General features: G+C 41.1%; 2 protein-coding genes across 3 annotated transcripts; both read left to right on the plus strand.

Moving 5' to 3' along the window:
- Positions 1-1,791: 1,791 nt before the first annotated feature.
- fgl1 (fibrinogen-like 1) lies at positions 1,792-6,318 on the plus strand. Its single transcript, XM_071914213.2, has 7 exons — positions 1,792-1,885; positions 3,746-3,917; positions 4,149-4,308; positions 4,542-4,639; positions 4,885-4,973; positions 5,822-6,009; positions 6,102-6,318. The coding sequence occupies exons 1-7, from the start codon at positions 1,820-1,822 to the stop codon at positions 6,301-6,303; spliced, it is 975 nt and encodes a 324-aa protein (XP_071770314.1). The 5' UTR covers positions 1,792-1,819; the 3' UTR covers positions 6,304-6,318.
- Positions 6,319-8,219: 1,901 nt separating this feature from the next.
- snx25 (sorting nexin 25) lies at positions 8,220-25,153 on the plus strand. Of its 2 annotated transcripts, none has more exons than XM_071914211.2 (22): positions 8,220-8,240; positions 8,707-9,451; positions 10,608-10,692; positions 12,496-12,712; positions 12,926-13,098; positions 14,911-15,097; positions 15,595-15,665; positions 16,465-16,655; positions 17,020-17,151; positions 17,333-17,482; positions 17,746-17,871; positions 18,045-18,209; positions 18,898-19,029; positions 19,144-19,284; positions 19,998-20,111; positions 20,478-20,555; positions 21,640-21,723; positions 21,939-22,056; positions 22,934-23,000; positions 23,252-23,433; positions 23,651-23,751; positions 23,897-25,153. In XM_071914211.2, exons 2-22 carry the CDS (start codon positions 9,089-9,091, stop codon positions 23,960-23,962), a joined length of 2,943 nt encoding a protein of 980 aa, XP_071770312.1. In that variant the 5' UTR covers positions 8,220-8,240; positions 8,707-9,088; the 3' UTR covers positions 23,963-25,153. The 2 variants fall into 2 exon arrangements, with proteins under 2 accessions (XP_071770312.1, XP_071770310.1); XM_071914209.2 differs by having other exon boundaries at positions 8,223-8,433.
- The last annotated feature ends 1,648 nt before the right edge of the window (positions 25,154-26,801 follow it).

A 26,801-nucleotide genomic window follows, 5' to 3' on the forward strand; every position in this document is an offset into this window, starting at 1 on the left:
TGTCCAAGATGTCACAGTGACCTCCGCACATACACCATACACACCCACACACTGTTCTACTGGGACTTCTCTACATTCATTTCTTTATTCATTGGAGGTGATGTGGATGTTTGCTTGGCATGCATGAACTGACACTATCTAGATTTACCTATTTTGCAAATGGGTCTTTTTATTCTATATAGAATTATGATAAATAAATTATGGAATTCTACAATTATTTTATGGGATGTGCATATTATGTAAGATATGTACTGTCAATGTAATATTTATTTTAACTTCCCTCCCCCCTTTACTTTATCCTATTACTTCTCCTATTCCCCTTTCCTTCCCAGGTCTATGATTGGTCTGTTTTTAATCAGTGTCACCTGTGTTCATGAGCCCTATAGGATATTTTTACAATGCTTTTCATCTTGTATTTTTATCAGATCAGGTCCATTTGGAATTAAACATGTTTTTAAAATCACAATGAAATGATATATGACTTTTCCACCTTGTTAGCTAATTCTCCATATCATAACGTACACTTATGTAACAATAAATGCCAAACAATTTACAAGATGTTCATTTTTTAAAATGTTTCTATTAAAATTCCATTACTTTCACTTCCTGGAAAATGGTGTATTTTTAGTGGTTACTCCCCTCCGCCCCTCCCATCATATAAAACCTGCAACTTTATGGTGTCTTATAACCTAAGACACCATGGTTACATCTCAGTGGCTAAATATATTAATTTTGAAGAATCTGAGAAATTTGAGATGGCTCATTATGAGCAAAGCATTTGTCAAATTTTGAACACTTTTGACCAGTAACCCTCCACGTTATGTCCCATCCCAACATACTGTTTCAACTGGAAACATGTCGAATTACAGAGGCGAGACACCATCAAAATTCTATTTCCTTGTGACTTTAATAAGACTGACTATTAAAATTTGGACACTTATCACTAAGAGTGTTGCACTTTGTAATCCTTCAAGGGAAAACACACCTTCAGTGGCATTTAGCTGGTATGGCAACATCTATTTGAAGTTAGAAATTGGCACATTATTACTAATCATTAAACCTTTGGAGCTAGACCAGCACCTTACATCCACTATTCACCTACAGATTTCCAATGTTTGACTTGTATATAATATGATCACACTTTCTATTGTTACCCAACAAAATGATTTGTCAATGCTTTTAATGCCAGTCTTTTGAAGCAAACACTAGCCGGCTAAAAGGGAAGGAATGGAAAAATTGTTGTTCTGGTAAGTGGAGAACAGAGAGAACAGAAGGGAGGGAAGAGATAAGGAGAGGAGGAGGAGAGAAAAGCCAAAAGACAACAGAGAAGAGAATTAGTGCTGTTGAGCAACACACTGAACCCCAACTCCATTCTTCAGGGACGCTGCACTTTGGCCGAACCTCTGCTTTTCACTCCTCTGATGAAATGCATAGAGGAATATGGTTACATTTTTTTTTCATATTATCATCTGTTACATGATGAATGAAGTGCCTGCTCTATTCTATTCTATTCCCCAAAAAACAATAGAAGTTTTCCCATAAGTCCTGCTGGTTTTGGCATGTGTGTCTGTTCTGACACTCTGCACATATTTTTTTTGATTTTATGACTGTAGAGAATCAGGTATTCTCTCTCTCTCTCTCCTTGGCTACAGCTTTTGTTTGGCTCTGGAGGTGAGGAATATTTCACAAATCTAAAGCTTTGTGCAGGTTCCTGAGAGGAGAAAAGTCAAACAGATTCAACTGAACTCCTTGGAAGAAGTCCCCCTCTCGTTTGACTTGTAAGAGTTTACTGGTCTTTGGTACTGTAAGCAGGGAGAGGATGGGAGGCCCACTGGTGCTTCTCATAGGACTGATGGTCTTCATGGCTGGCTCTCCGTCTCTGGCTGTAAGTACATGGATTCAGCATTTCTAAGTACTAATCTTTGAAAAACAATCACTCAGGCAGACTGGTGTTCTTGCTACTTTACATTTAATTTGGAAACATTAACATTTCAGTCAACAGACCTTCATAATGGTATCAGTATTTTGAATGTGTGTGCATTCTCTACCTGTGTGTATGGTTGTCCTGTACCCAACTACATATACAGTATATATACTGTATTTGCGTATGTAATGTAGGTGAATGTAGGTCTGATCAACGATTTGAATATATTTTGTCATAGAGAAAGGTGGTTTGGGGATACTAAAATGTACTTTTGGGACAGTTACATCAGATCCTGTGCACTGGTAAATGTAACTTCTCTGAGTGTGTGTTCTTGTAGTTCTGTACTTATGAGGACCAAATGTCCTCATAAGCAGAGAGAAACTTCCAAAGTGAGGACATTTTGGCCGGTCCTCACCTCTTTAATTTTAAGTTAGGGTTAAGGTTAAAAGGTTACGCTTGTTGTGGTGAGGGTTAAAGTAATAATCAACAACTTTTTCGTATATTCAATATGGAAAATGTTCAATACTTGTCTGTTTTGCTATGCTCTATTGCCAACTGATACCATACAATAGTGATTCAAGCTATAGCCAGTTCATGAAAGCTTTTACATTTGCTGTTCTAAACTCCTATGAGGCGGTCCTTCTTTCCCAGGAAAAATCCTCTGCTGCTCAGTGATGCGTTTTATGTTTAAGTGATACATTTTATGTTTACGGAAGGAACAACAGCGGTTTGTTTGGTATAAATAGAAGGTAGAAGAAATATAAGAAGCTGCAGTCTATATTGAGTGTCTTTATTATTACAGTATGTTGGGACAGTGCCTAGATTGAGTGAAAAACAAGAATCTTGCGGATTATCACTTTAAAGAGTAACTAAACACCAAACCCAAATCTGTGTAAAGCCTGACATCTAATGGTAAAAAGCATGCTACTGAAATGGCCATCTGCTATTGGCTGATCTTTGGTGTCACATGATGTCACCACTTGCTGGACTCTATAGAAGGTGACATCACCTGGCACCATTTTTTTCATTAATTATACATACAAGTAAATATATACATATATATATATATATAAAAGAAAGAGGCAGACTTTCCTATTGTCTCCATGTACCAGGTCTGTGGTACATTTAGGTCTTGAATATTTTCCCTTGAAGGCATTCTGCCTTTATACAGAATAGGGAAGTGGTGAAAGGAGATGACTAACACAATACAGCGATTAAACCACCTCTCAATGTCTTACTGCTATGATTGTATGAAATGCCTGCCACACCAATCCCTGTATGCCTGATTATTGTGTGTAATGACTTGTTCACAGTTCTTAGAACAACGTATTGTCACTTTTTGCTGTAGCTGTGACTATCTGTGCTTTCTTTAAATGAAGATACTGAACCACAAACCCCCCCCCCCAAAAAAAACAGATGGCAATTTCAGTAGCATGCTTTTTACGATTTGGGTTTGGGGTTTAGTTCCTCTTTAAAGGGAAACCAAACACATAGCCTGTTTTTCCAGGTTGGATTGACATCTACTGGTTAAAAGCATGCTATTACAATTGCAATCCTGTGATTTAGGTTATCTGTATGACATGGTTTGTCATGGATTAGCCAACAACAACCAAGATCAGCCAATAGCAGATTGCAATTGCAATAGCATGCTTTTAACCAGTAGATGTCAGTCCAACCTGAAAAGTAGTCGATGTGTTTGGTTTCCCTTTAAGGTTAGGGTTAGGGGTTAGAGAATGCATGCCATGTGAATGAAGGTCCTCTGAAGGCTCCTATATAGTAATACAAATGTGTGTGTGCGTGTATGTGTGTGTGTGTGTGCAGGCGTCAGACATCTGTCGCGAGGAGGTGGTTCGTCTGAGGGAGCAGGAGAAGCTTCTGAAGAGCCGGGTTCAGAAGCAAGAGATCCTCCTGCACAGATTACAGCTGCTGAACCAGCCACAGCCTGGCAAGGACAAGCCCAGACCAGACCAGACCCAGGACACACAGCACCCAGGTCAGAGACGTTCAAGTCTTCATTTTCACTAGAAGATAATGCTTGAAAACTGAGCTCACTGGAATATTTGTAGCGTTAAACATTTCCCATTATCTGCCTAAATGTTGGATGCAACTCAATTTTTTAAACCTCAAATCAAGTTGTGAAACAGCTGAAATGGGAATGTGAAAATAAATCAAATATTTACTCTCTCTGTGTGTGTATGTGTGTGTGTGTGTGTGTGTGTGTCAGACTGTTCCCAGCTCTTCAGTTCTGGCTCCAAATCCAGTGGTTTCTACAGTATCAAACCCCATGGCAGCCCCTCTCCAGTCACAGTCTACTGTGACATGACTGAAGGAGGCGGATGGACGGTCGTACAGAGGCGGACAGATGGCACCGAGAGGTTCAACAGGTGTGAGTGTGTGTGTGTGTGTGTGTTTGTGTGTGTGTAAGTCTGATATCAAGCAAGGAAATCATCAAAAGCAATGCACCCTGCTTTCATGACCCCTCTTTAAAATAAAATCAGTACGAAGAAACTTAGATGATTAGAAATTGACTGATGTCTGTGATCTATCTATCTATCTATCTATCTATCTATCTATCTATCTATCTATCTATCTATCTATCTATCCATCTATCTATCAGGTCGTGGGCTGAGTATAAGGATGGTTTTGGAGACATGGAGTCAGAATCAGGAGAGTTCTGGCTGGGAAATGACAACCTGCATTACATTACTGCACAAGGTCAATATTTTTTCTAACATTAGAATGCATGAGAGTATCTAGATCCTTCTGTAAAGAAATGTGATGTTACAAAGTTTACAGCAGGCTGTAAAGAACAAAAGCATCATTAAAAATACTGTGTTTCATGGACTTCAGTGACAAGTGGCATTGTTCTGTCTGTGTCTAGAGCCAAGATATGGGTTGGATTTATTATGTGATTTATTTCATTTTTCAGAAAGTATTTATTATTTATTTGTCTGCTACAGGGAATTATTCTTTAAGGATCAACCTGGAAGACTTTGAGGGTAACCAGCGCTACGCCGACTACAAGAACTTCAGAGTGGCTCATGAAAAGGTGGGATGGATGGATGGATGGATGGTTGTTTAAATGGGTGGATAGATATATAGCTGTCTTACTACAAATGCCACATCTCATAATACTCACCACTAATAAACCAAAAAATAAAAAGTTGGAGTAAGTACTGGAAAACAATTACTCTTATAAGTAAAAAACATATGTTTGGAAATACTGAGAAAAGTGGTGTTACTCTGAAAATGTCTGAGTGTGTGCATGTGTGCACGAGTGTAAGTGTATGTGTGTGTGTGTGTGCGTGCGTGTGTGTTTATTAGGTTCACTACTAAGCGAAGATAAATTGATGGTAGCTTGACCAATGAGAATGAATGGGAAGCCCCAAGATTCATTGCGAAAAGGACACATAACATTTACTAATTAATTCATGTGGTTCTAGTCCTTGGTAATAGACCAACATTTATTGTATATATGTTTGAATGTTGCTAAATTGGTATTGAGATGACAATGAATGTAAAAATTTTACTTTTTGTTGCTAAAAATGGTTTTATGAGCATAAATGTACTTACTACTTCTCCTATGTGGCTGGTTCCATCTCAGCCATGTTGAAATGGAAGTCTCTTCCTAAATGCCTCATCACATGACACATAGTGTTTATCATTGATAGGATACAGTGGGTGGCCCAACCTACCCACTGGTTCATCTTACCCCGCTCTCCCCTACAGAGACTGATGAATCAGCAGGGAAAATGAACAACTGTGCATCTTAACTGATCACACAAGGTCAATCACAAAGTCCATCTCAAACGACACGGACACAGGTATCGACTTGGAATTCTTGGATTTGATATTCACTCTCTCTCTCTCTCTCTCTCTCTCTCTCTCTCTCTGCAGGACCAGTACCGACTTGCCTTTGGAAGCTGTTCAGGCACCGCCGGAGATTCTCTGTCCGGCGGCTATCAGGTCGGCGTCTCAGCGTGGGCCAGCCACCAGGCCATGAGGTTCAGCACCTACGACCGGGACAACGACAACTACAGCGGGAACTGCGCCCAGGAGGACAAAGGAGGCTGGTGGTTCAACAGGTTAGGGCTTTACTCCTTTGGGGGATCCATAAAGTACCTCCATCCTTTACAGAAAAAATCACCAAAGATGATTTCCTCCATCTCTCTCTCAGGTGTCACTCAGCCCATCTCAATGGCCTGTACTACCCTCGTGGCCACTACAGCGCGGTCACAGACGACGGGGTAGTTTGGTACACTTGGCGGGGATGGTGGTACTCCCTGAAGACCAGCATCATGAAGCTGCGACCCTCTGACTTCAAAATCGACCCGATCGACGACCCCAACGCTGTTCGGAACCTCGGCCCTCCCTCCTAGGCCAGGGACGATTCAATCAGATTAGCATATAATACGATTTTTTGTATATGGTTTAGAAGCACTGCCCTTATGCAGCCATTACACCTCATGCATGATGTAGTTTTATGCTATGGCTAGTTCACTAACACTTGAATTAAAAGGATGCCTTCACATGCAGTGGTTTAAGATTACAAATGCCAAGGTATTCCTTTAAGGTTCATCATCATACTCCACTTTATCTCAACTCAACTTAGCAATGAACATACTGTAGCAGCTCTATCTCTGTCACTTCAATTATAACCAAGACTTAACAAATAAAACAAGGAATCAATATTCCTTTTGTCTGTCTCATTATTTCGTATTCTTATTTGGTAACATTGTATGTCAATGGATCTCATAACTGCAGCATTTCAAGGCCCATTCTGCAAGGAGTGAGGTACAAGTGTTTTTAATTCCAAGGGCCACTGATTAGAATGACATGGGGAATTTTGCATTCATTCAATTTTCAAGTGGAAATTAAACTAGTCTTCATCCCCTGACAACTTTCAAGGAGCCCATTTGCAAAACCACTGTCATAGAAATTGAAAGAGAGGCTCGGCTGACTCTGGAAATACGTGTCACTCGCAAAAAGACAGAAAATGAATCTAATCTGCTGCCTTATTAACATTTTTGGGTGGTGCCTAGAAAAGCTCCATGGGGAATGGGAGAATGCCTCACTGCAGCACTTGTATCTTTCCGTATTAAATCAAAAATCTTCAGTTGAAACTGTATTTTGGGATATTTTCCCAGTGAATCTTTTATCGGTGCAAATTTTGTAACAGTTGTACCAGCTTGAGATTTTAAACAGTTTGCACATACATTCAGCAATCTGGAGAAAGTCAGTAACACTGTAGAAGTGGCAGGAAAGTTGAGACGGACAACTTCTCTTGTTGACTACACCAACTCGTGTGTCATTTATTTTTTAACCCACAGAGCAAGACAATTTACTTCGCGCTCCAAAACACAACATACGTCGAGCTGACGTCAGACTCAGAAAACCAGACTTTCTTAAAGGGACCGTGTCTCCTTAACCCTGAGAAGCACACAATATAACTGTGTGTGTTAAATTTACCCAAACCACAGATTATGGTGAATAATGTCTGTAGAGTCCGCCACAACACTTTTATTTCCTCTCTCTCCACTCCAACAACTCTGTTCCTAAATCAAAAGTCTCTCAAAAGACTCCATCCTGTAAAGAATACAGCCTCTTGCAAATATTCAGGACTGGTAAAACTTCACACTTTGCCTTCTTCCCTCGTTTGCCTTCTGGTTCACTGATAGAAGAGAAACTCTCACTTCCTCAAACACCGGGTATGATCTCAACTTTGTATGATTTGATTTTTTTTTCATATGTATGTTTTGCTGATCACTTCTACAGCACAGACACGTTTGGCCCCCAGTTATATCTCTGACCTCATAACTTATGAGCCTGAACAAAGTATTAAATCCCTGGGCAGGGGCTTTCTGGTGATTCCTAAATCTCGGAAGCTGGAGACATTCTGATTCTCATTTTTAGAACAAAAGTCGTTTTGAGGTGTGAACTGATTGCCTCCAGCTGCGTCCTATGACAGCTCAATGGAATCACATGTTAACACACATTTTTATCTCAAATAATTAAAAAATAAAGATGTTTCAGACTCTGTACATACATAACATAGGCCTAGGTCGGAGGAGAGAAAACAAATCAAGCTACTGTATCCTTATGAGCTTGTGGTTGTGGAAAATCCGGAGCTGCCCTGTTGGGCGGTGTTTATTCGAATGCGTGAACGGCTCAGTTTAGGCAGAAACTCCGTCCACTCGGACTATCTTGTTGAGTAAAACAGGCACCCCATGCGTGGTTAACACCACCGCTGATTGGCTGACACCCTTTCACGTGCGGAGAGATTTGTCAGTCAGCTGAAGCTCGAGACAGCGACAACGTAACTACCGTTTAAAAAACACTTTTTATTTGTATTTTTCGGGGATTTTGGACCTGACATCTTTGTCTTTTTGTCATCTTTTGCGTTTAACGTTACAATCGTTTTAATTCTTCATAGCAAAGCTTCCGATTCATTTCCTTGGGGAGTAGGCAGCGGGAGTGTAGTGTTGTTATTGTACTCTGTTTAACGATAGGTAAGTTAGCTAACATTAGCTGATGATACCTCGGTTGCTTAGCAAATTAGCTATCTCTACTTTATTGCAGTACAGTAGTCAGGCCAAGAAGCAAGTCAGACATAATATCTTGTGCTTGCCTTATACATTTGCTTGGTCTTATTTGCAGCTGGTTGTATTTTTAGTTAGGTATCGTTCACTACTAAATATTGGCTGCCTAGGTTAGCCTTTTTCTGCTAGCCTAGTTGGTTAGCAACAGTCGCTAAGCTACCCTTCCACCTGTTTGTCTCCAAGGTGACGGTTGTTGTTGCTCCATCCATCCCATCATCCCGGGTATCTCTCTGCTTTCTGGGCGACTGTCAGCTCCCGTCGCCGATTCCATCCAGTCCGGCCCGGTGACCTCTGTTTTCTGGAGTATCGTGTTGTGGATGACTAAGCGGACAGGGCTGCGTGTGTGTGGCCGGGCGGCCCGATGCTAGGAGCGGGGAAGACATAGCTGTGTGGGTCGGTGAGGAGATGTCAGAGCGGGGATGCCTCTCCTTCGAAACAGTGGTGTAGTCGAGGGTATACACAAGTGTACACAGTATACCCACCTGTTTCACTGTGCGTATAGACTAGCGTACCCACTTTGCAGCCTCAATAACAGTGGCACATATATGGATGGTGGGGTCGCAGTATGCCCACCTCCTCAACTACCACCACACCACTGGCTGGAGGGAGTAGCAGTAACAGAGGAGCAGGGGGGCCCATGTCTACCACCTCTTCCTCCTCCTCCTCCTCTCCCGTCAGCTCTTCTGTCCGGTTTGTCCCGGCTTTCTGTCTGGGCGTGGTGGCAGCAGTAGTGTTCCAGCAGGCCTGGGGAGGCCTGACTCTCACCTCCTTCTTCTTGAAGCTGTTCATCTACGTGTCCTTCGCTCTGCTGTGTTTCCTGGCCGGGAGCTTCGTTCTGCTCGTCAGGAAGAGTCCTCCCAAAGTCAGCTGCTTCGGCGGGAGCAGGAGGCAGTCGGCCGCACTGCTGGAGTTCTTCAACAAGCTCATGGTAAGATACTGATAACTCCTCATGATAACCTTAGTCAGCAGTAGAGAGGAGACTGAACTGCACTTTGTGGTGATTAACAAACTCCTTGTGAGAAACCACATGAGCGCTCACCTGCCTCTTGGGCAACAGGTATAGTAGTGAGCAGGGAGACTGTCCTTGAATGGGAGGATCTTGGTTCAAGCCCTTGTATCGGTAAGCATCTGACCCTGACCTCTGACCTTCCTGTGGAGAGGGGGCAAGGGAAAAGAGAATTTCCCTCTGGTATCACATTAGTGTTACAACATTATACATAACCCTAAGCCATCTGGAGGCATTCAGTGAGACTGCTGGAATTCATTGATAAACTAATGGTAAGATACAGTTAACCCAAATTTTACCATCTAAACCCTAAAATCCACTGGGAAAACTTGGAAGGATGGTCAGACAAACAGAAAATCTGACAAATGTTGTACCATATGTGCTGTTGAACAGACAGACGGACAACTGAGTATGACACTGTTCTTTTCGGCATCCCCAGCTGTCTTCTCTCCTCTGCTCCTCTGCTCTTCTCCTTCATCACTCTTTTCCTTCAATTATTTTCCTCCTGTCTTCTCCTTGTCTTGTCCTCTCACCTCCCCTCCATCCCCCCCCTCCCCTCCCCTCGTTCTCTCCGCTTGCCCTCAGCCCCTCAGTGTGTCTTTCTATAATAGGTGAGGTAGAGTCATGCTGCTGGATTTAGACACACTTACACGCATGCACACGCACGCACACACACACACACACACACACACATACACATGCGCATGCACACAGTGTCGTTTATTCTTCAAGGAAAGCACTCATGTCCTTTTGATTGGCTGGTGGCTTACCTTAACATGCAGCTAGAGCCCAATGACTTCCTTTCAACAGAGTGTGCTTGTTGCTGTGCACTGATGGCTTATTGATGTTGACACTGGAAGAACATTGTCACATGCATTTGTCTGGTTGGCATGCACTGTGAACTGTGACAAATTTGGGTTGTCATGTCTGTCAGGATTTCAAGCTTATTAGACACACAGCTCCCACTCATTTCTAGTGAAGAGTGATTTCCTGTTTTTGCCCATTAGTTCCTGCTTTTATTCTGTTGTCCCAATCAGTCACTGAAGGGAAGTGACCTGGTACTATTATTGTGTTTCAGGCTCGTTTTTCGGTGCCAATACAGGAGTCGAGCCAGAACAGGAGGGTGGTGGTGTCACACAATGTGGACAAGGCCCTGAAGGAAGGTAATGATCACTCTTACTCTCTAATTCCTTTCAACTTGGAGTGTTTCCACGCTATTCAATGACAATGTCAGAAGTGAACATATCACTTGTTGCAGGCATGCCATAGCTAAAATCAAGTGTTGGACTCAGCGGATAATATGATGATGATATGACAATAAAAGTGGTTTTGCCTTACTGTTGAAGCTAATGTAACAGGAAATTAAAAGCCAGAGATTAAAGGGTTAAAGGAGCATAATGGTGTGTATTCTTCATCTCATCGTGTTCAGCTCTTGGCTTACAAAATGCCTGATGTTCACGCTTTATTTGTTGGTGTTTTAGTATCTAGTTTTGCTGGCCGTTCTATCTAAAATGAGTCTTCAGTTTGTGTGGATGCTCTGCTGTGAAAAAGCAAAACATTGGCTTCCACTATTTTGCAAAATGGCTATTCTTTGTTTTTATATACAAAATGAACATAGGAAGCTTACATGGGAAGCTTTTAAAGTTGATTTTCATCGAAAAATGTGCTTTTCTGGCTACCTATGTTGAAATCAGACGTTAGAATAATCTCACTGGTTACGATCAAGTTCAAATTCATACAGTCTTCTCTGGGAGAATTATCATATTTTCACTTCACCATCAAAGTGGAGTGTACAACCCCCCCCCCAAAAAAAATCAGGCTTTTTGAGTCCACAAAATCAGTCTCCAATTTACTGTCAGTGGAGTACCTCCAGGATTTGTCTCTCAATGATCCAGAGTGTCTTGGACGTCTGGTTTATAGCTTTAGGAGACAGTTCATGTACAAATCTCTGAACTGAGCTATGACAAATATTATTGGAAAAACATGCAAGTTCTGTTTTTAAGAAAACTGCTGACTGATGGAGTTCTGTTTCTGTCAGTCATCATGACCTGACACTAACCCCTCCCCCTCATAGTGGATTACTAGAGTAGAGCGGTCTGTCCACAACACACAAACACACACACATACAGAGTCAGTGGAAAAGTATGTCTGGCTGCCAAGTAACAGATGGCTCCAGGATTTACACCAAGAAAGTGTGTGTGTGTGCGAGCGCGCATGCGCAAGTATGTGTTTTGTGAAGGTTTTAGTTAGCTGAGTGGTGAGATTGTAGTAGTGTCTGAGGTGAGAAGTTATGATTCAATCATGGGGTCATAATCTAGGCCTGGTGTGTCATTTAATTGATAAACAGCATTTCTGTTTAAGCTTGCTAATACTCAGTTCTTTATATCGGTGGACCCATGCAAAGTACGAACAGTTAAAATGCTATTTCACAAATTCAGGACATAAGCTGCTGTGGGGATCTGCTGTCAATTCCGTCAGCAATTCTGTCAGCCTTCAGACCTTTTTCAGAATGGCTCCCTCAGCTGTCAATTTTGATAATTGCAAAGAGTTAAAAGCCCTTCTTGAAAAGTACTATTTGTGACATTACAATTCCTCATTTATACATGTGTTACAGGTAAGATTTTGAGACTGGGTTTTGACAGTGAAATAAAGTGGTGCTGAATAGTGATCACCAGAGACGCCAAATTTGGCAGTTGACATTTCATGAAATGTTCAACAAAAACGGAGCAAAAAGAAAAAAAGATTGTTTTAATTGACGCCAAAGCAGGCAGTTCCACACTCATTCCCTCAAAGCAGCATCTGATTCATTGACGACAATGTGCAGTTATTACAATGTTGACGGTAATTTAAATTTTACTGTTAAAACTTTCTAGATCTTTCTTTCTTACCTGCATCTACATTGTTTACTATCCTGGCACATCTTTCGGTTTCTCTAGTATATACTAATACTTTCTGTCTCTGTCTAGTGTTTGACTATTCTTACAGAGACTACATCCTGTCCTGGTACGTCCCACTGAGTCGTGATGATGGCCAGTTGTACTCCATGCTGTCAGAGGACTGGTGGCAGATGACTGGGCAGTTGAGATCCAGGCTCGCTGACATAGACCTTGTCAACGTGGTGTGTTACGACACCATTAGAATCCTCCACACACACTTCACAGACCTCAAGGCTGCATCTGCAAGGTAGACATACACACGTGTGCAGTACACTTCGCTGACCTCACTGACAAGTGTTACACACACACTCATAGGGCAGACAGACATGGTGAAGACACACACACACACACGTCATCTACGGTTCTGTCACATCTGACATCAACTCACATTTCCAAATCTCTCTCCCTCTTTCCGTCTAACTCTGTTTCTCTATCTCTTTCTCTGTGTGTGTGTGTCCAGATCAGAGGAGTGTGCTCGGCCGTTTCCTCTCCATCCGTGTTTGGTCAGTCCAGACTCAGAGCTGGCCTTCCTCCGTTGTGTAGCCAGAATACTGCTTTTATGTCTGCTGCCGCAAAAGGATGCCAAATCACACACACTACGCTCCTGCCTCACCGAAGTCATCACTACTAAAGGTATGTGTGTGTGCATAGATGAGTATATCAGGCTATGTTTGTGTTTGCGTCAACTATTGGGGTGTGTACCTCTCCTTCTGAGATAGATTTGATACGCATCTCAGTACAGAATCAACTATTCAATGCACCTAAGATACATTTTAAGCAGCCAACAATTCAATACGTTTCGATTCAGCCCTGTCTCGATGCAATACAATGCGGCATGATACGATGCAATATGATACGATGCAATTCAATCGTGCAAACAGTTCCATTTTACTTCTACCATAGTTTGGCCACTGGTTGCAAGAAGGAATCTTTAGGCATAAATCAATCCAGTTATGTATGAGAGAGAGGAAGATGCACATTAAATGGTCTCACATTTTAATGACCATAATAACATCCTTTTTGGAATCTCATTTGTTGATGGTAAAAAATGAAAATCAGTCAACTCAAAATAATGCTTGCTGTTATGTTTATATATGCAATGGCTTCAGTAACAGTGAATAGTTCCAACCTCAACTTAGACATTAAGCCCGGTGCATCAATTCGAAACAGTGAATCGTTACACCCCTAGTCAACTAGTGAACACAGTCTCGCGCCCTATGTCCCTGCCTCACTAAAGTCATCACAGCTGAAGGTGCTACATGGCAGAGGTGTCCAGGTACCTGCAACACACAGCTTACTAGCTAGTGTTGTGTCTTAATGCCTGTTAGCATTGCAAGTTGTTAATTCTTCATATTTTACAGTCTGTTGACAGCTGAGACAGCCAAATATGTAAAAGTTGACATGGCTAATATCATAACAGGCTAACATAAACACAAAATAGAGGAATAGGTGTGGTTCTCCAGTGATTTAAAACATTTGATATTTCATATTTTTATCTCGGTGGTCAGCAAAACCACTTAGTTTGCCAGCAGGGAAATCACTGGTGTTGTGTGTGTGTGTCTGTCTATCGCTGTCTGTCTATGTATATCTGTGTCATTGTGTGTGTGTGTGTGTGTGTGTGTGTGTGTGTCCTTTCCTCCAGTGCAGTAGCATTGTAACAGCCAAGCCACTAATGTCATCCCTTTGGATCTAATTAGATATCAGTTTCCATCAGATGGAATTAGATGGCAGTATGCAATAATGTTTTATTAGATAAGATGGTACATCTGGCCGTTATTCTGGCTCTAGCACTGGACTGCCCAAAAATTTGGCGCTCCAAAGAGTTCCAGAGTGATAAGATATGCTGTATTTGGTTAATTTAATACAGTTGAGCCATATAATTTCAAATAATCTTTTTACTCCAAAGCAAACCTAAGAAGCTATGATCTACTTAATATGGTGATAAATGATCAACGCCTCATAGTATTTTTCTGTCTCCCAGTCCGTTTATGTTTTGGCCCACAGCTGTCCATGTCCGAAGTATTCACCAGCTCTGCACTAGCATGTCCTCAGTTGCCTGCAGAAACCTGATATCCCAAGAATAGAGGATGATTATTTTTGACATTCTACAATTAATTATCAGCAGTTTCAATGTTAACTGCTGAAAAACAACTCATGGATGACAAGATATGAAAGTCAGACGCAAACCTTTATTTTAGTACAGTTGTTCATATTTATTCCAGTTTAGCTCTAAAGCCAGAAGTGCAGGTAGAAAAGTGACTACCAGTATCTGCCTGTATACATCTGCAGATACAGTATCTTAGTTGTGTTTTTGCATGTATTTTGATTTTGGAGGCTTTGTGTAAATTCTTAACCAATCCAGATTCAATCAACAGAATGCTGTTATTATCTATCTTTATACCTATCTATATATCTAATGTGTGTGTGTGTGTGTGTGTATTCCAGTGTTGAAGCCTTTGGTTGAAGTGCTCAGTGATCCAGACTCCATCAACAGAATGCTGTTGTCTCAGTTGGAGCAGAGGGAGCAGCAGGCTGAGCAGCAGAAGAAAGCCTACACCTATGCTGCCTCCTATGAAGACTTTATCAAACTGATATCAACTTCTGCTGATGTCGATTTCCTTCAACAACTCAGGCACGATATACTCGCACACACACAGACCTGCACTGCCTCATGCAAAGACGTTTTTAAAGTGATATTGTCCCCTTCCTACATAGTCTTCCTCAAACTAATCACAACGATGAGCAGTGTTGTTAACCACTAGTCCATTTGCTGCTGTGGGGTTACCATGGGAACAGACAGTGTCTCGGGCGGCAACAGACTGGTTCTAAATGCGGAGCAGACATGAGGTTGCCAAATTGTCTTGTTAGTCTGAGAAATAACTCACTACTGACTTGTTATTGATGTATTATATCAATTATTAAAATATGGACTCCGACATGCATAGTGTGTAGTATGGAATTACTGCTCATGTCAATTTTACTATTGTGACATGTTATATTTACACCTTGTTGCATTTAATTCAGCTGTATTCAGTTTCTTTCCATTCATCCCAATATAGCCCAGATTGATTTTATTGATCGATTGCGACAGCTGATCTGCAAATTTCCGCTGTGTCTCTCTGCCTCTAGGTATCAGATAGTGGTAGAGATTATTCATGCCACCACCATCAGCAGCCTGCCTCAGCTCAAGAAGCAGAAAGGTACAGACACTGCAGTTCACTACATGACTCTGCATTTACCAAAAATGCTTTACCGAAAACTTTTTGAAAGTCGTTGAATTTAAACATACTGGTGTTTCGGGGCAAAACTGCGTGCTAAAATATTTTCAAATTCAGTGCAGTGAAACATCCCACTGTTCAGCAGGTACTACACCATGTAGTGGATTGTACAGACATACTGCAGATATTTTAGGTCACTACACTATTGAACAAAGACTTCATTGAGCATGTTTACATGCACACTAATAATTCAATCTTAACCTGATTATGGCAGTACACCAACAATTTATTGGTGTGCATGTAAACTTACTCCTTTATACATCAACAAAAAGTCGTTTGTACCCATATGGGAGTCGCCAATAATCACATTAAAGAATATCCTCAAGGGTATTTTGGCTTTTATACAACAGTTACCAATGCATGTGTACTGTCTGAAAAGTTTTCTCCAAAGTATTGTACATACATAAGATTACAAAGACAGGAAAAAACAGGAAAGATTGCTAACTTGCTCCCTGGTTACCACGAGTTGGCATAGCAACACAGTAAAGCAGAGTTCGTCATGCCTTTACAGGAATGAACAGCACACCTGGAGCATGGCTTTCTCCAGTCAGATTGCTTGGCTGAAACTGCCCATTGGATAACATAAAGTTAACTCTAGCAACTATTCTCTAGCAACTCTTTGGGGCGTCCTGGTGGCTCACTGGACCCACACTAGGTATTAACAATGCTGTGTCCAAAGCTGGCTCACACCCTTTGTCATCCTGTACTATCTCTCTCTCAGAGCGAAAAGGTAAAGAGTCAGCAGCTATGAAGGCAGACCTGCTGAGGGCCAGAGACATGAAACGATACATCAATCAGCTCACCGTTGCCAAGAAACAGTGTGAGAAACGGATCCGCCTACTCGGCGGGCCAAATTATGAGAACAACGAGGAAGGAGGGGCCGATGAGTGCGATGGGCCTCAGAGTCAGAGGGTAAGACTTATAATGTGCAATGTGCAACTACGTGACCTTGCTGATAGAGGTATTCTACCAGCTACAGTCTCTAGTTATAATTAGTATTAGAATAATGATTATGTAACTGTGGTAGTATGAGAACACAGGAGAGAGTTAACGGAAAGAGAGGGACCTTAGATCCAGAGGGTAAGACAATAGAGCAGTGGTTTTCAATCATGTGCTACCGTGACCCAAGATCATGCAAGTTTTCATTCCAACCATGCTCATGCTGGACCACACATGCTCAAAACAATATATGCATGATGGTGTAAGGTGCTTTGAATAAAAGCATCCACCAAACATCTTATGTTTTGTCTTTTGCACTCTGCTCCACCACCTCCAGATCCTCCAGTTTGATGACATCATGTGTAATCCAGGTTACAGGGAGCATTTCAGAATTTACATGGAGAGAGTTGATAAGAGAGCTCTGATCAGCTTCTGGGAACTGGTGGAAACACTGAAGACTGCCAACAAGGTGACCTATACACAAATACACAGGTTGTATGTGTGTATGTATCCACTTATTTTCAAAAACACTTTTAAATTGTCCACTGCGGAATTAAGATTGTTCACTTTCTCATTGCTCACTTTCTCATTCTTCTTGTTCTCATTGTTGCATGAATGATAATATGTGTCTGTTAATATGTGCTTGATAGAACGAGGTGCCCCAGATCGTAGGTGAGATCTACCAGAAGTTCTTTGTGGAGAGCAGGGAGATTCCGGTGGAGAAGGTTCTCCTCAAAGAGGTCCAACAGAGTCTGGTGGGGAACAGAGGAACACAAGTCTTCATTAGACTACAGGAACAGGTAACTACTGTTGTTCTTACTAGAAGAGAATGAGCTATGTTAGCATCAGTAGTCATAGTGGAGAAAGTTATCCTCGAAAAGGTTCAACTGTCTATGGTGTTATACAGTGTTAATAATAAAAAGTGTTCTACAGTAAATAAATAAAATATTTCTATTGCTCTTACCCATTGACCATGGCCATTGACCACCAATTAATCAGCCTCATAGTGGTGTAGAGATACAGCAGGCATTTTCAGTCTAATTTATTCTCATTTATTCTCTAGGTTGCTGAAACAATGAGAGAGCGATACTACCCCTCCTTCCTGGTTTCCGACCTCTACGATAGGCTGATCAGACGAGACGAGCAGCGCAGCCAATCACATTGCAGCACTGAGGAAAAGGAGGAGGGGGTCAGACACACAAACATATACACATATAATACACACAAGCACACACATGTAAAAATGTTCACCCATCAAAACTAACTTGACATTTTTTTTAACTTCTTTTTGTATGTATGTGTATCTGTTTCTGCATATTTATGTGTGTAAATATTTGTCTGTGTCCCTCTGTGTGTGTGTAGTGCCAGGGTCTAGATGCAGGAGAGGAAGTGTGTGATGAGGGCAGTAAAGGAATCAACGAGCAGGCTAGTTACGCTGCCACTAAACTCCGCCAACTCTACGACAAACTGGAGTACAAGCGGCAGGCCCTGGGCTCCATCCAGAACGCACCCAAACCTGACAAAAAGGTAACAAAAAGCACATAAACTTGACAAAAGGCGAGCGTTGGGGTTCATTCAAAACACACTCAAACATTTTAATATTCATACAGCTCTCAAGCGTTTCTGCTTTATTAGGCAGTATACAAGAGAGTGACAGGAAAGATGGAGGGAGTTGACAAGCAAGAGGTTCAAGAGTAGGCTATAAAAGCACAGAATCAAAATGAGCCAATATGCATTTTGGCCTGCTAGGTCAGAGTGGCCTAAATGAATCATAAACCTGAAAAAGGTAGGTTCTAGGATCTGGTTCAGACACACCCAATCTCTTCCAATGAGAGACCCTGAACATATCTGCACTGTAAGCTGGATCACCACTAAATAGTTCAGCTCAAATGTGACCAAGACAAGTGTTTTAAACTATTGAATTTTCTGACAAAAAGCCAAACACAGTAAGTCTATTTTATATATTTTTTATACTTTTTATAGTATAAAACTTTTTATATAAGTTGTTTGGATGTTCGGTTGTTTAGATGTGAGTGACGTGAATGAATGTCCATAACACTCTAACTCAGTCTTTGGATAAGGAGATTTGAAAACATAACTCATCTGAAAGCTTATGCCCCCTTACATTGTTATTCATCAGTTAATGTCATTGGTTTCTTTATGTAACTGTGCCATGCGTGTCTGTTTAAATCGGTCTGTCTCTGTGTGTCTGCAGTTAGTGAGTAAGCTGAAGGAGGAGATAGGAGCCATGGAGAGAGAACACAGTGAACTACAGCAGCACATCAGCAGGACTGACTGGTGGTGTGAAAACCTGGGCCACTGGAGGGCTACTATTACTACTGCTGAGGTAACTCGCTAGCTACATGACATACTACCTGACTGACTGATTTACTATATATTCATTTATGGTGTGAAAACAATGTAAAATATTAGCATGTTAAACTATGTGTGTGTATTCCAGGCTACAGAGGAAGGTGGCGAGACAGTAGCGTGTTACAGTGTGTGTGTTAGCCTGGTGGAAGGAGAGGAGACGGGCAACAGTCGCTGGAACGTACAGAGGAAACTCACCGAGTTCCAGACGCTGCACCGCAAACTCACCGAGGTAACACAGCACTGAGCTCGGATGTGTATGGATGTAACACTCGCTTTTCTAAATAGCAGCAAGGAAGTTACATTGGGGTGTTGTGGTAATATTCCATTATCGCCAGCTGAAAGATGTCTAACAACTTCCCTAGTACTCTAATCAACTGCCCCCCCTCCTCCACCTAAGAGCAACTTTTGTGTCACTGCAGCGTTTTGGAAGAGAGTCCCCACATAGCATGGCAGTAGGAAGATTGGTAAAAACAAGTGAAAGAAAGAAATCCCACAGTAACTATTGATTTGATGTTGGGCTTATTGCAGATCGCACACCATATGCTTGAAAACAACGCAGGCTCTGGAGTCCATTTGAAACACTTCCAATCTCTTTACTAGATACAGTTTCCCCTCAGGGACAAATAAAGTTAATCTTATCACCATAAATTGGTTTAAGAGGGGCCTGAGAGTGGTGTGGTAAATAAAGATATATTCTGCATAGTTGTTTATTTTTATAATGCACTATATTTTCTAGAATGAAAGAGGCCATATGGAAATTTATTGCACAATGCTCATAATATAAATTCACCTGCAAAAACAAGGAGAGTAAACAGAATACGAAGTTAAAAAAAAGTCTGTTCTGGCAGTAATGTGCCCATCCCAGCGGTATGCCTCTTATTACCATGAAATTGCATTTAATCTCTCTCTCTTGCTCTCTCACTCTCTCTGTCTCTCCCTCAGTGTTTTCCGTCACTGAAGAAACTCCAGTTACCGTCACTCAGTAAACTCCCCTTCAAATCTATTGACCAGAAATTCCTGGACAAGAGCAAAACTCAGCTCAATGCCTTTCTCCAGGTAAACATCCAAACTGTACATACAGCTATATTCAACTAGACTTGACTAATATTACTGCTAACTAAAAAAGAGCCAAATTCAGCTCTGTGCTTGTACAGCTGTATTATATACAAATGCATAGAGCTACACTGAGTATTACCAACTAAATAATGGCAAAATGCTGCTCAATACATTTCTCCAGTTATCTACTGTAATAGTTAGTTATAACTGCTTCTCTACAGGTTTAGATGTACACACTTGTTAGCCTGAACAAGACTGCCAACCTAGACATTAAATAGACAAGAGAACACCTAGCTCAGTGCTCACACTGCCTCCCTGTTGATTATGACTTCAGTTGTGTGTGTGTGTGTGTGTGTGTGTGTGTAGCGTTTATTGACAGATGAGCGGTTGTGCCAGTCAGAGGCTCTCTATGCGTTCCTCAGCCCCTCCCCAGAGCACCTCAAGGTAAGGGGCTTGACAATATAAGACACTCTTATTCCAAACAATTCAGCGCTAGTAATGTTGTCATAATATCAGAAATACAGTTTCCTAGTTTAGATAAGGCTTCTTGTTTCTTTCTTCAAGCAATCTGTTCACCAATGTGTTAAATGTCAGTTTTAAGACTATTTTCATGGCCTCATTCAAATGAATGGGAAGTGAAAGTCAGAACACTACAAACTCGTCCAGCTGCATCCAGTCTTGCTGATTAGTTTATATTCTAGTTTTCATGCTGGTCAAGTGCCAAATAACCCCCATGTTAAAACTAAGTGGAATGTTGCTTTAAAGCTATGAATTGTTGTCATATATTTATTGCTGTGAAATTAGCTTTTTTACGCATTCTTGTGACAAAAGTACATCTCTCACAAGGACAACCTCTAACTGCAATGATGTGCTTTGTGCGTTCATCTTGTCAGGCTTGATTTGCTGCAGAATTCCTTCCAGTAGACTAAAGAGTAATGCATCAGAAGCTGCGGACAAGGGAAATAGTGAAATATCCACATAATCAGTCATCAGTTTTTTCAATTTAATATGTGATGACAGCTGACATTTCCGTCTTAGATCTCTTACAAGTTGTTTTTGTTCACAGACCAACAGATATAACTTCATAAATTGAGTTGTGTTCCCCATAAATCAAGAGAGATGGAATAAATTGGGATTATAGTATCTTGTTACTTAAGCATGAAATTGGGAACTTGTTTTGTGAAATTTGTAACTCAGTGGTAGTGACTCATTAGATCTAGACCATAAAATATCAGATTATAGCTACAATTGATATCATCATAAATTTTTTTGTTCCATCATGCATATTATGACTTTCTGTGTAGCTCAAAGTGCAGAGCAAGGCACTAGCGCTTCGGATCAAAGCGTCCACCAAATGGCATATCTTCATTTCATATTTTATAGTGTGTGTATATTGATGTTGATCCCTGAAGGTGGTGCCTATCCAGACAAAATTGTCCTTCTTTCTGGTCTGTCACTATATTATAGCGTTGATATGTATATATTGTTGTTGTACAGTGATGATGTCTTGTTCCATGTTTATTTGAAGGTGATGTCCATTCAGAAGAAATCGTCTTTCTCTCTGGCCTCCTTCCTGGAGAGACTACCTGGCGACTTCTTCTCCCATACTGAGGTACACACACACACACACACACACACACACACACACACACACACACACACACACACACACACACACACACAGGGCTGGTAACATAACAGTTATCAGTGGGCTAGCTTGGCACTGTAACTAATAGCTTCCATTAACATTCTCTTTTACAAATCATTGCAGTTTGAAAGGGTGTCACTATAATAAAGTGTATATGTGTGTGTACCTGCTGTTTCTAGGAGGAGGCTGAGGATGACAGCGACCTGTCCGACTACGGTGATGAGGCAGATGGAAGGAGGGACGCCCTGGCTGAACCCTGCTTCATGCTCATAGGAGAGATCTTTGAACTCAGAGGAAGTCAGTACACTGCTGTCTTTACAATCAAAAATGCATTTTCCATTTGTATCAAATAGAAAACAAAGTCCAGCATAAAACATAATACCACACAGGAAACACTGGGTTGCTCTTCACACACCCACAGGAACCCAAAGAAAAGAGAACAAAAAGAAGGGTGGGGAATTAATGAGTTCTGGACAGTGGGCTTTACAATAGGTACAATAGATACACACAGTATCTGCCTGAAGGCTACAGCTAATTTTCTAACGATGCTACCCATCTCTTGTTATACATGTTGACAAACAACAAAACTACAAAGTTGTCTATTCAGAAATGACAGGAATTTTCCATATGCCGGTGGGAGTTTTCTTTGTTGATGTCTGTCTTCATTGTGCAGCTGTCAGACAGTCAACTTCAATTAGTTTTCACTCATCTTCATCCTCCCACATCTCTCTCCACAACTGTTCTGACTCCTCTATGTCAAATATAGAAATGTAATTCTACAGCAAACAAACGCTAGCCAGCCTCCACACAACACAATACAGATCCACCCCCAAGTCTTGAGTGCTGTGGACTATTGTCATCGTTTCAAGAAATAAATACACATTTTACATGTTTTTGTCTACATACAGTACATTCCTGAAATAGGCCTATATGGAAGGCAACCTTTCTCCTTGGCATTGTGCTAAAAAATGAATATAGTGTGAAGAGGGGTGTGACCATGCCAGACTAGGCGTTACATAGCTTCTGGACTTTCCAGTTGAGACAATCACACGTCAGAGAGAAGACTATACATGGAGACAGTAGAAGGATCCATCTATTGCAACTGAGTCCGTCTATCTCATCATCCTCTGTTCTGTCTTCTTCTCCCTCTGTCTCTCTCCCTCTCCCTCCTCAGTGTTTAAGTGGGTGAGGAAGACTCTTATTGCACTAGTCCAGGTGACGTTTGGACGAACTATCAACAAGTAAGTAGCAAGTCTGAACTTCACCGGCGCATCTAATGTCAGGACAGGTGTTAAGAATGTTGAGGATTATAGTTAAATATAGTTCTACCTATCTTCATTTCTTTATCACAGAAAAAGTGTCTGTTTTCAACAAGCTTTCTATTTGTGTCTATTTTTGTCCTAGTGTTTATAACTGTGATAACTCTTTCACAGTTTGTTGCTAATGTCAGTAACAAGGTTAACATTATCCGTGTGGTATTGCTTTATTTCAGGCAGATCCGGGACACCGTAAACTGGATCTTCTCTGAGCAGATGTTGGTGTGTTACATCAGTGTGTTCAGGGACACTTTCTGGCCCAACGGGAAGTTGGCGCCGCACGTCAGGGTCCGGACCGACTCTGAACGCAGCGATACGAAGGAGCGGGCTCAACAGAAACTACTGGACAATATCCCAGGTAACATCTGAAATGAACCTGGAATTCTTTAACCAGGGGTGCCCAAAGTTTTGGACATGGACTTGAACGGGAACTAATCACGACATGGAAAGCCTGTGGAATTCATTTATCGCTTCAAAAAATATATTTAAAGCTTGAGTGCTTATTTTCCCTCAAACTCTTAACTTCTGACCTCTCTTGTCTCTTTACTCTCTCTCAATGTCATATCTGGTATCAGAAGCCCTAGCAAATCTAGTTGGCCAACAGAACGCCCGCTACGGGATCATCAAGATCTTCAATGCCCTGCAGGAGGCTAGTGCCAACAAACACCTTCTCTATGTAAGAACAAGACACAAACACACCACCATTATCAATATCCTAAAGGGAAAAACCACTGCAAAAAAAACAGATTTCACAGTATTCATCATGTACAATTGCATACAATTCATGCACTCTTTATTGTCTTTCCCTCTGTCTCTGTTAGGTATTGATGGAGATGTTACTCAAGGAACTGTGTACTGAACTTAACACGGAGGTGGAACACATCTGAACACACACACACACACACACACACACACACACACACACACACACACACACACTCAAACTCAAACTCAAACTCTTTGGGTGAAACTAGGGTTCTGCTAGTTCATCTTTCAGGCCTTTCTGTAGCTGACCAATCATAAACTGCCAAGCCAGACGGGGAGATGGCCTTTTTGGTTAAAGCTGAGACAGAAAGCAGCTGTGTTGGTCAAAACTGAGACACAGGATGATTCTGTTGGCAGAACTTTGCTGTGAAGCGATGCAAGGCTGGGTTGACACCAGAATAGAAAAGCTGAAGTTTGACTCTGTTATGAAGTTGACGTCTTGTGTGTCTAAACAAGGAGGAACCGCACGGAATCTGACTTCTCCCTGTTTAGACGGCAGTCTAACCAGACGGATCACACTTGTACCAGAAAGCCCACGTTCAAAGGTGTATAGATTACAAGGCTTAAGTAACATTTTGTGGAAGTAAACAACTCATAGACTGACATGCGACCAGTGGCTTTGGTCCCAGTGCTGGATCCATGGCCACCAAACTTCTGTGTTGTCCTGAAAACTTGATTGTTTGATCATCATTTTCTAGACCTGATAATCTATAGACCTTGTGTGAATGCAGCCAATAGAGTTGAAGTTGAGCTTTTCTGTTGCCCTGTAAAGGCAGCCAGTGTGTCTTTCATTGCCCACAGACCTCTCAACATTCCTCCAACACACAACCTGAGCAACAACACTTGTGTTCTGTGATCATTGTTTAAAAAAAAGGCTTATAATTGTGCAATATAATGTCATGTAAAAGTCATTGTGACAATTTTATTTGTGATTATTGATAGATTTTATTTTTACCAAAAATTGTTTAGAGAGCGTTTATATAAGCAATAAATTGCAAAAAAAAAAAAAAAAATAGAAGTTGATGTGCCGTTTTTGGTTTGTTGAATTGTTTCCTTGGTATTGTTGTTGAAAATGATACACAGGTAACCTACAACCAACAGACAGAAAGAGGAAGTGGGGTTGATCCAATAGGAAGCAGATTGATTTATGGGATACTACAGAAGAGCATATTGAGATTAATACAACAAATAAACATGTTTTTTCTAGTGACAAACTTACAGGTTTGAAGTGGATATGAATGCGTGCCCTAGCCATCCACATCATCAGGTATTAAGATGAAGAACATGTACTGAAAAGTGTTCAGATGTGCAAATGTGTATTGTTGGTTTTCCTTTATCAAATAATATTTACAGATGGAATACAACTATGTGCAACTATGTACTTCAATATACATACACTGTATAGTGAAACAAGAAGGAGTGGAAGAATTTGAATTTTTTCATTGAAACCACAGGATCTGGAATCAAATGTCATCTATAATTGACACAGATATTCCACACTGTGCTCTTGCATTCTGAAGCAGAATACACCCGCACTACAAAATCCAAGTAAGATGTATTTATGGGACCTGGTATAAGATATCCTAGTAAGAAAGATAATATTAGCAATTGTGAATGTCTTTATAGATTCCTTGGCATGTTCCCCCAACGGTGGGTGGAGTCTCCAGTGGAGGGGCGTGGCCAACGCGCCGTGCTAACAACACAGCTGAGCTGAGATCATCATGGCTCAGATGCGTCAAGCCAGCTAGAGAATGCTAGAATAAGACAAGAAGTTGAGCCTTCAAGATAAAAGCATTAAATGTGTCCCGCTTAGGGGGAAAAGATTTAACTGTACTGAGCAACAAAAATCATTTTGTCATGCTATGTAAAATGACAATTTGGGGAATTTTTTATTTTTATTTCATTAAGTGTAATTTCATTTAGGATGGGAATGGGAATACTATGAATTACCCATGCGCCGCAATAAGGGTTTTATTTTGAAAACTGCGACCGGAACTTGTCTGTTTTATTCTGACTGGCTTGACAGTGGTGCTGAGCGCGAAGAGGACACCAGCAACAGTTGCAAGTTGCCAACCTTGTCACATCCGCCTGATTTATTATTGAAATCAATGGTACGTTTTGTTTTCCAGGCTACCGACAATCAAACTGATAGTGCCAGTGAGACAGCGAACGTTAGCTAGCCAAGGAGCTAGTGATTAGCTAAAGTTAGCTTTCTTAGCTTTGGCATTATTCTCTTTGGCTTTGCCTTGTTCGGTTTTCCTTTTCCCACTAGTTAAAGCTAACCAGCTAGCTTTAGTCCCACGACCTAGTTACTGTTGGCTAGACGCAGAATATGTGAAACTGTCAATATCAAATGTCCAAATAGGCTAGTTAACGCTAGCGAAAAGGAATGTAACGCTAACGTTGTCTTCAGTTTGGTTGCCTGACAACGGTTATTAAAGAGACAGTGTAACGTTACCATCCAACTTAACTGTGTATTCGTCTTGCCAAGTGTTACGGTTAACGTCAAATGTAGACTGACATGTCTATTTGGTAGTGGTGATACTAGGTGACTGCAGGTTGTTTGAATTCAGAGGTTTATGGCAAGCATCTCTGTAGCATAGGCCTAACGTTACTGTCAGTGAAGTGGTGCCCAATCATGTTGAGGGCCAGGAGTATGCAGCTTGTCATTACAACTCAAAACTACACTAGCCGAATGAGCTGATTTCCCTAGCTAGTTACCACCTTGTTATTGTCTACTGATAATGCACAAGTTATGCACAAAAAACTAACAGATTTTGGACAATAACATAAGTTAAAGTGTAAAGTTCTCACATTTTCTGTACAGTAGACCTTTGAGAAGGAAGAGAAGAAACAATTCAAATGAAAATCACAGAATATATGTGAGTTTTAGACTCAGAATGATTCATCATTTTGGATAAAAAGAAAATACCACAAAAATCATTGAATCATCACTGACAC

The sequence above is a fragment of the Centroberyx gerrardi genome, chromosome 16, assembly GCF_048128805.1.
Source record: "Centroberyx gerrardi isolate f3 chromosome 16, fCenGer3.hap1.cur.20231027, whole genome shotgun sequence".
NCBI classification, from domain to species: Eukaryota; Metazoa; Chordata; class Actinopteri; order Beryciformes; family Berycidae; genus Centroberyx; species Centroberyx gerrardi.

Coding starts and splice junctions, on each gene's coding strand:
- fgl1 (XM_071914213.2), top strand. CDS start 1,820: ATGGGAGGCCCACTGGTGCTTCTCATAGGACTGATGGTCTTCATGGCT. Junction 4,640..4,884: donor GCATTACATTACTGCACAAG/GTCAATATTTTT, acceptor TGTCTGCTACAG/GGAATTATTCTTTAAGGATC. Junction 6,010..6,101: donor GGAGGCTGGTGGTTCAACAG/GTTAGGGCTTTA, acceptor TCTCTCTCTCAG/GTGTCACTCAGCCCATCTCA.
- snx25 (XM_071914211.2), top strand. CDS start 9,089: ATGCCCACCTCCTCAACTACCACCACACCACTGGCTGGAGGGAGTAGC. Junction 10,693..12,495: donor GGACAAGGCCCTGAAGGAAG/GTAATGATCACT, acceptor GTCTCTGTCTAG/TGTTTGACTATTCTTACAGA. Junction 21,724..21,938: donor ACTTCTTCTCCCATACTGAG/GTACACACACAC, acceptor TGCTGTTTCTAG/GAGGAGGCTGAGGATGACAG.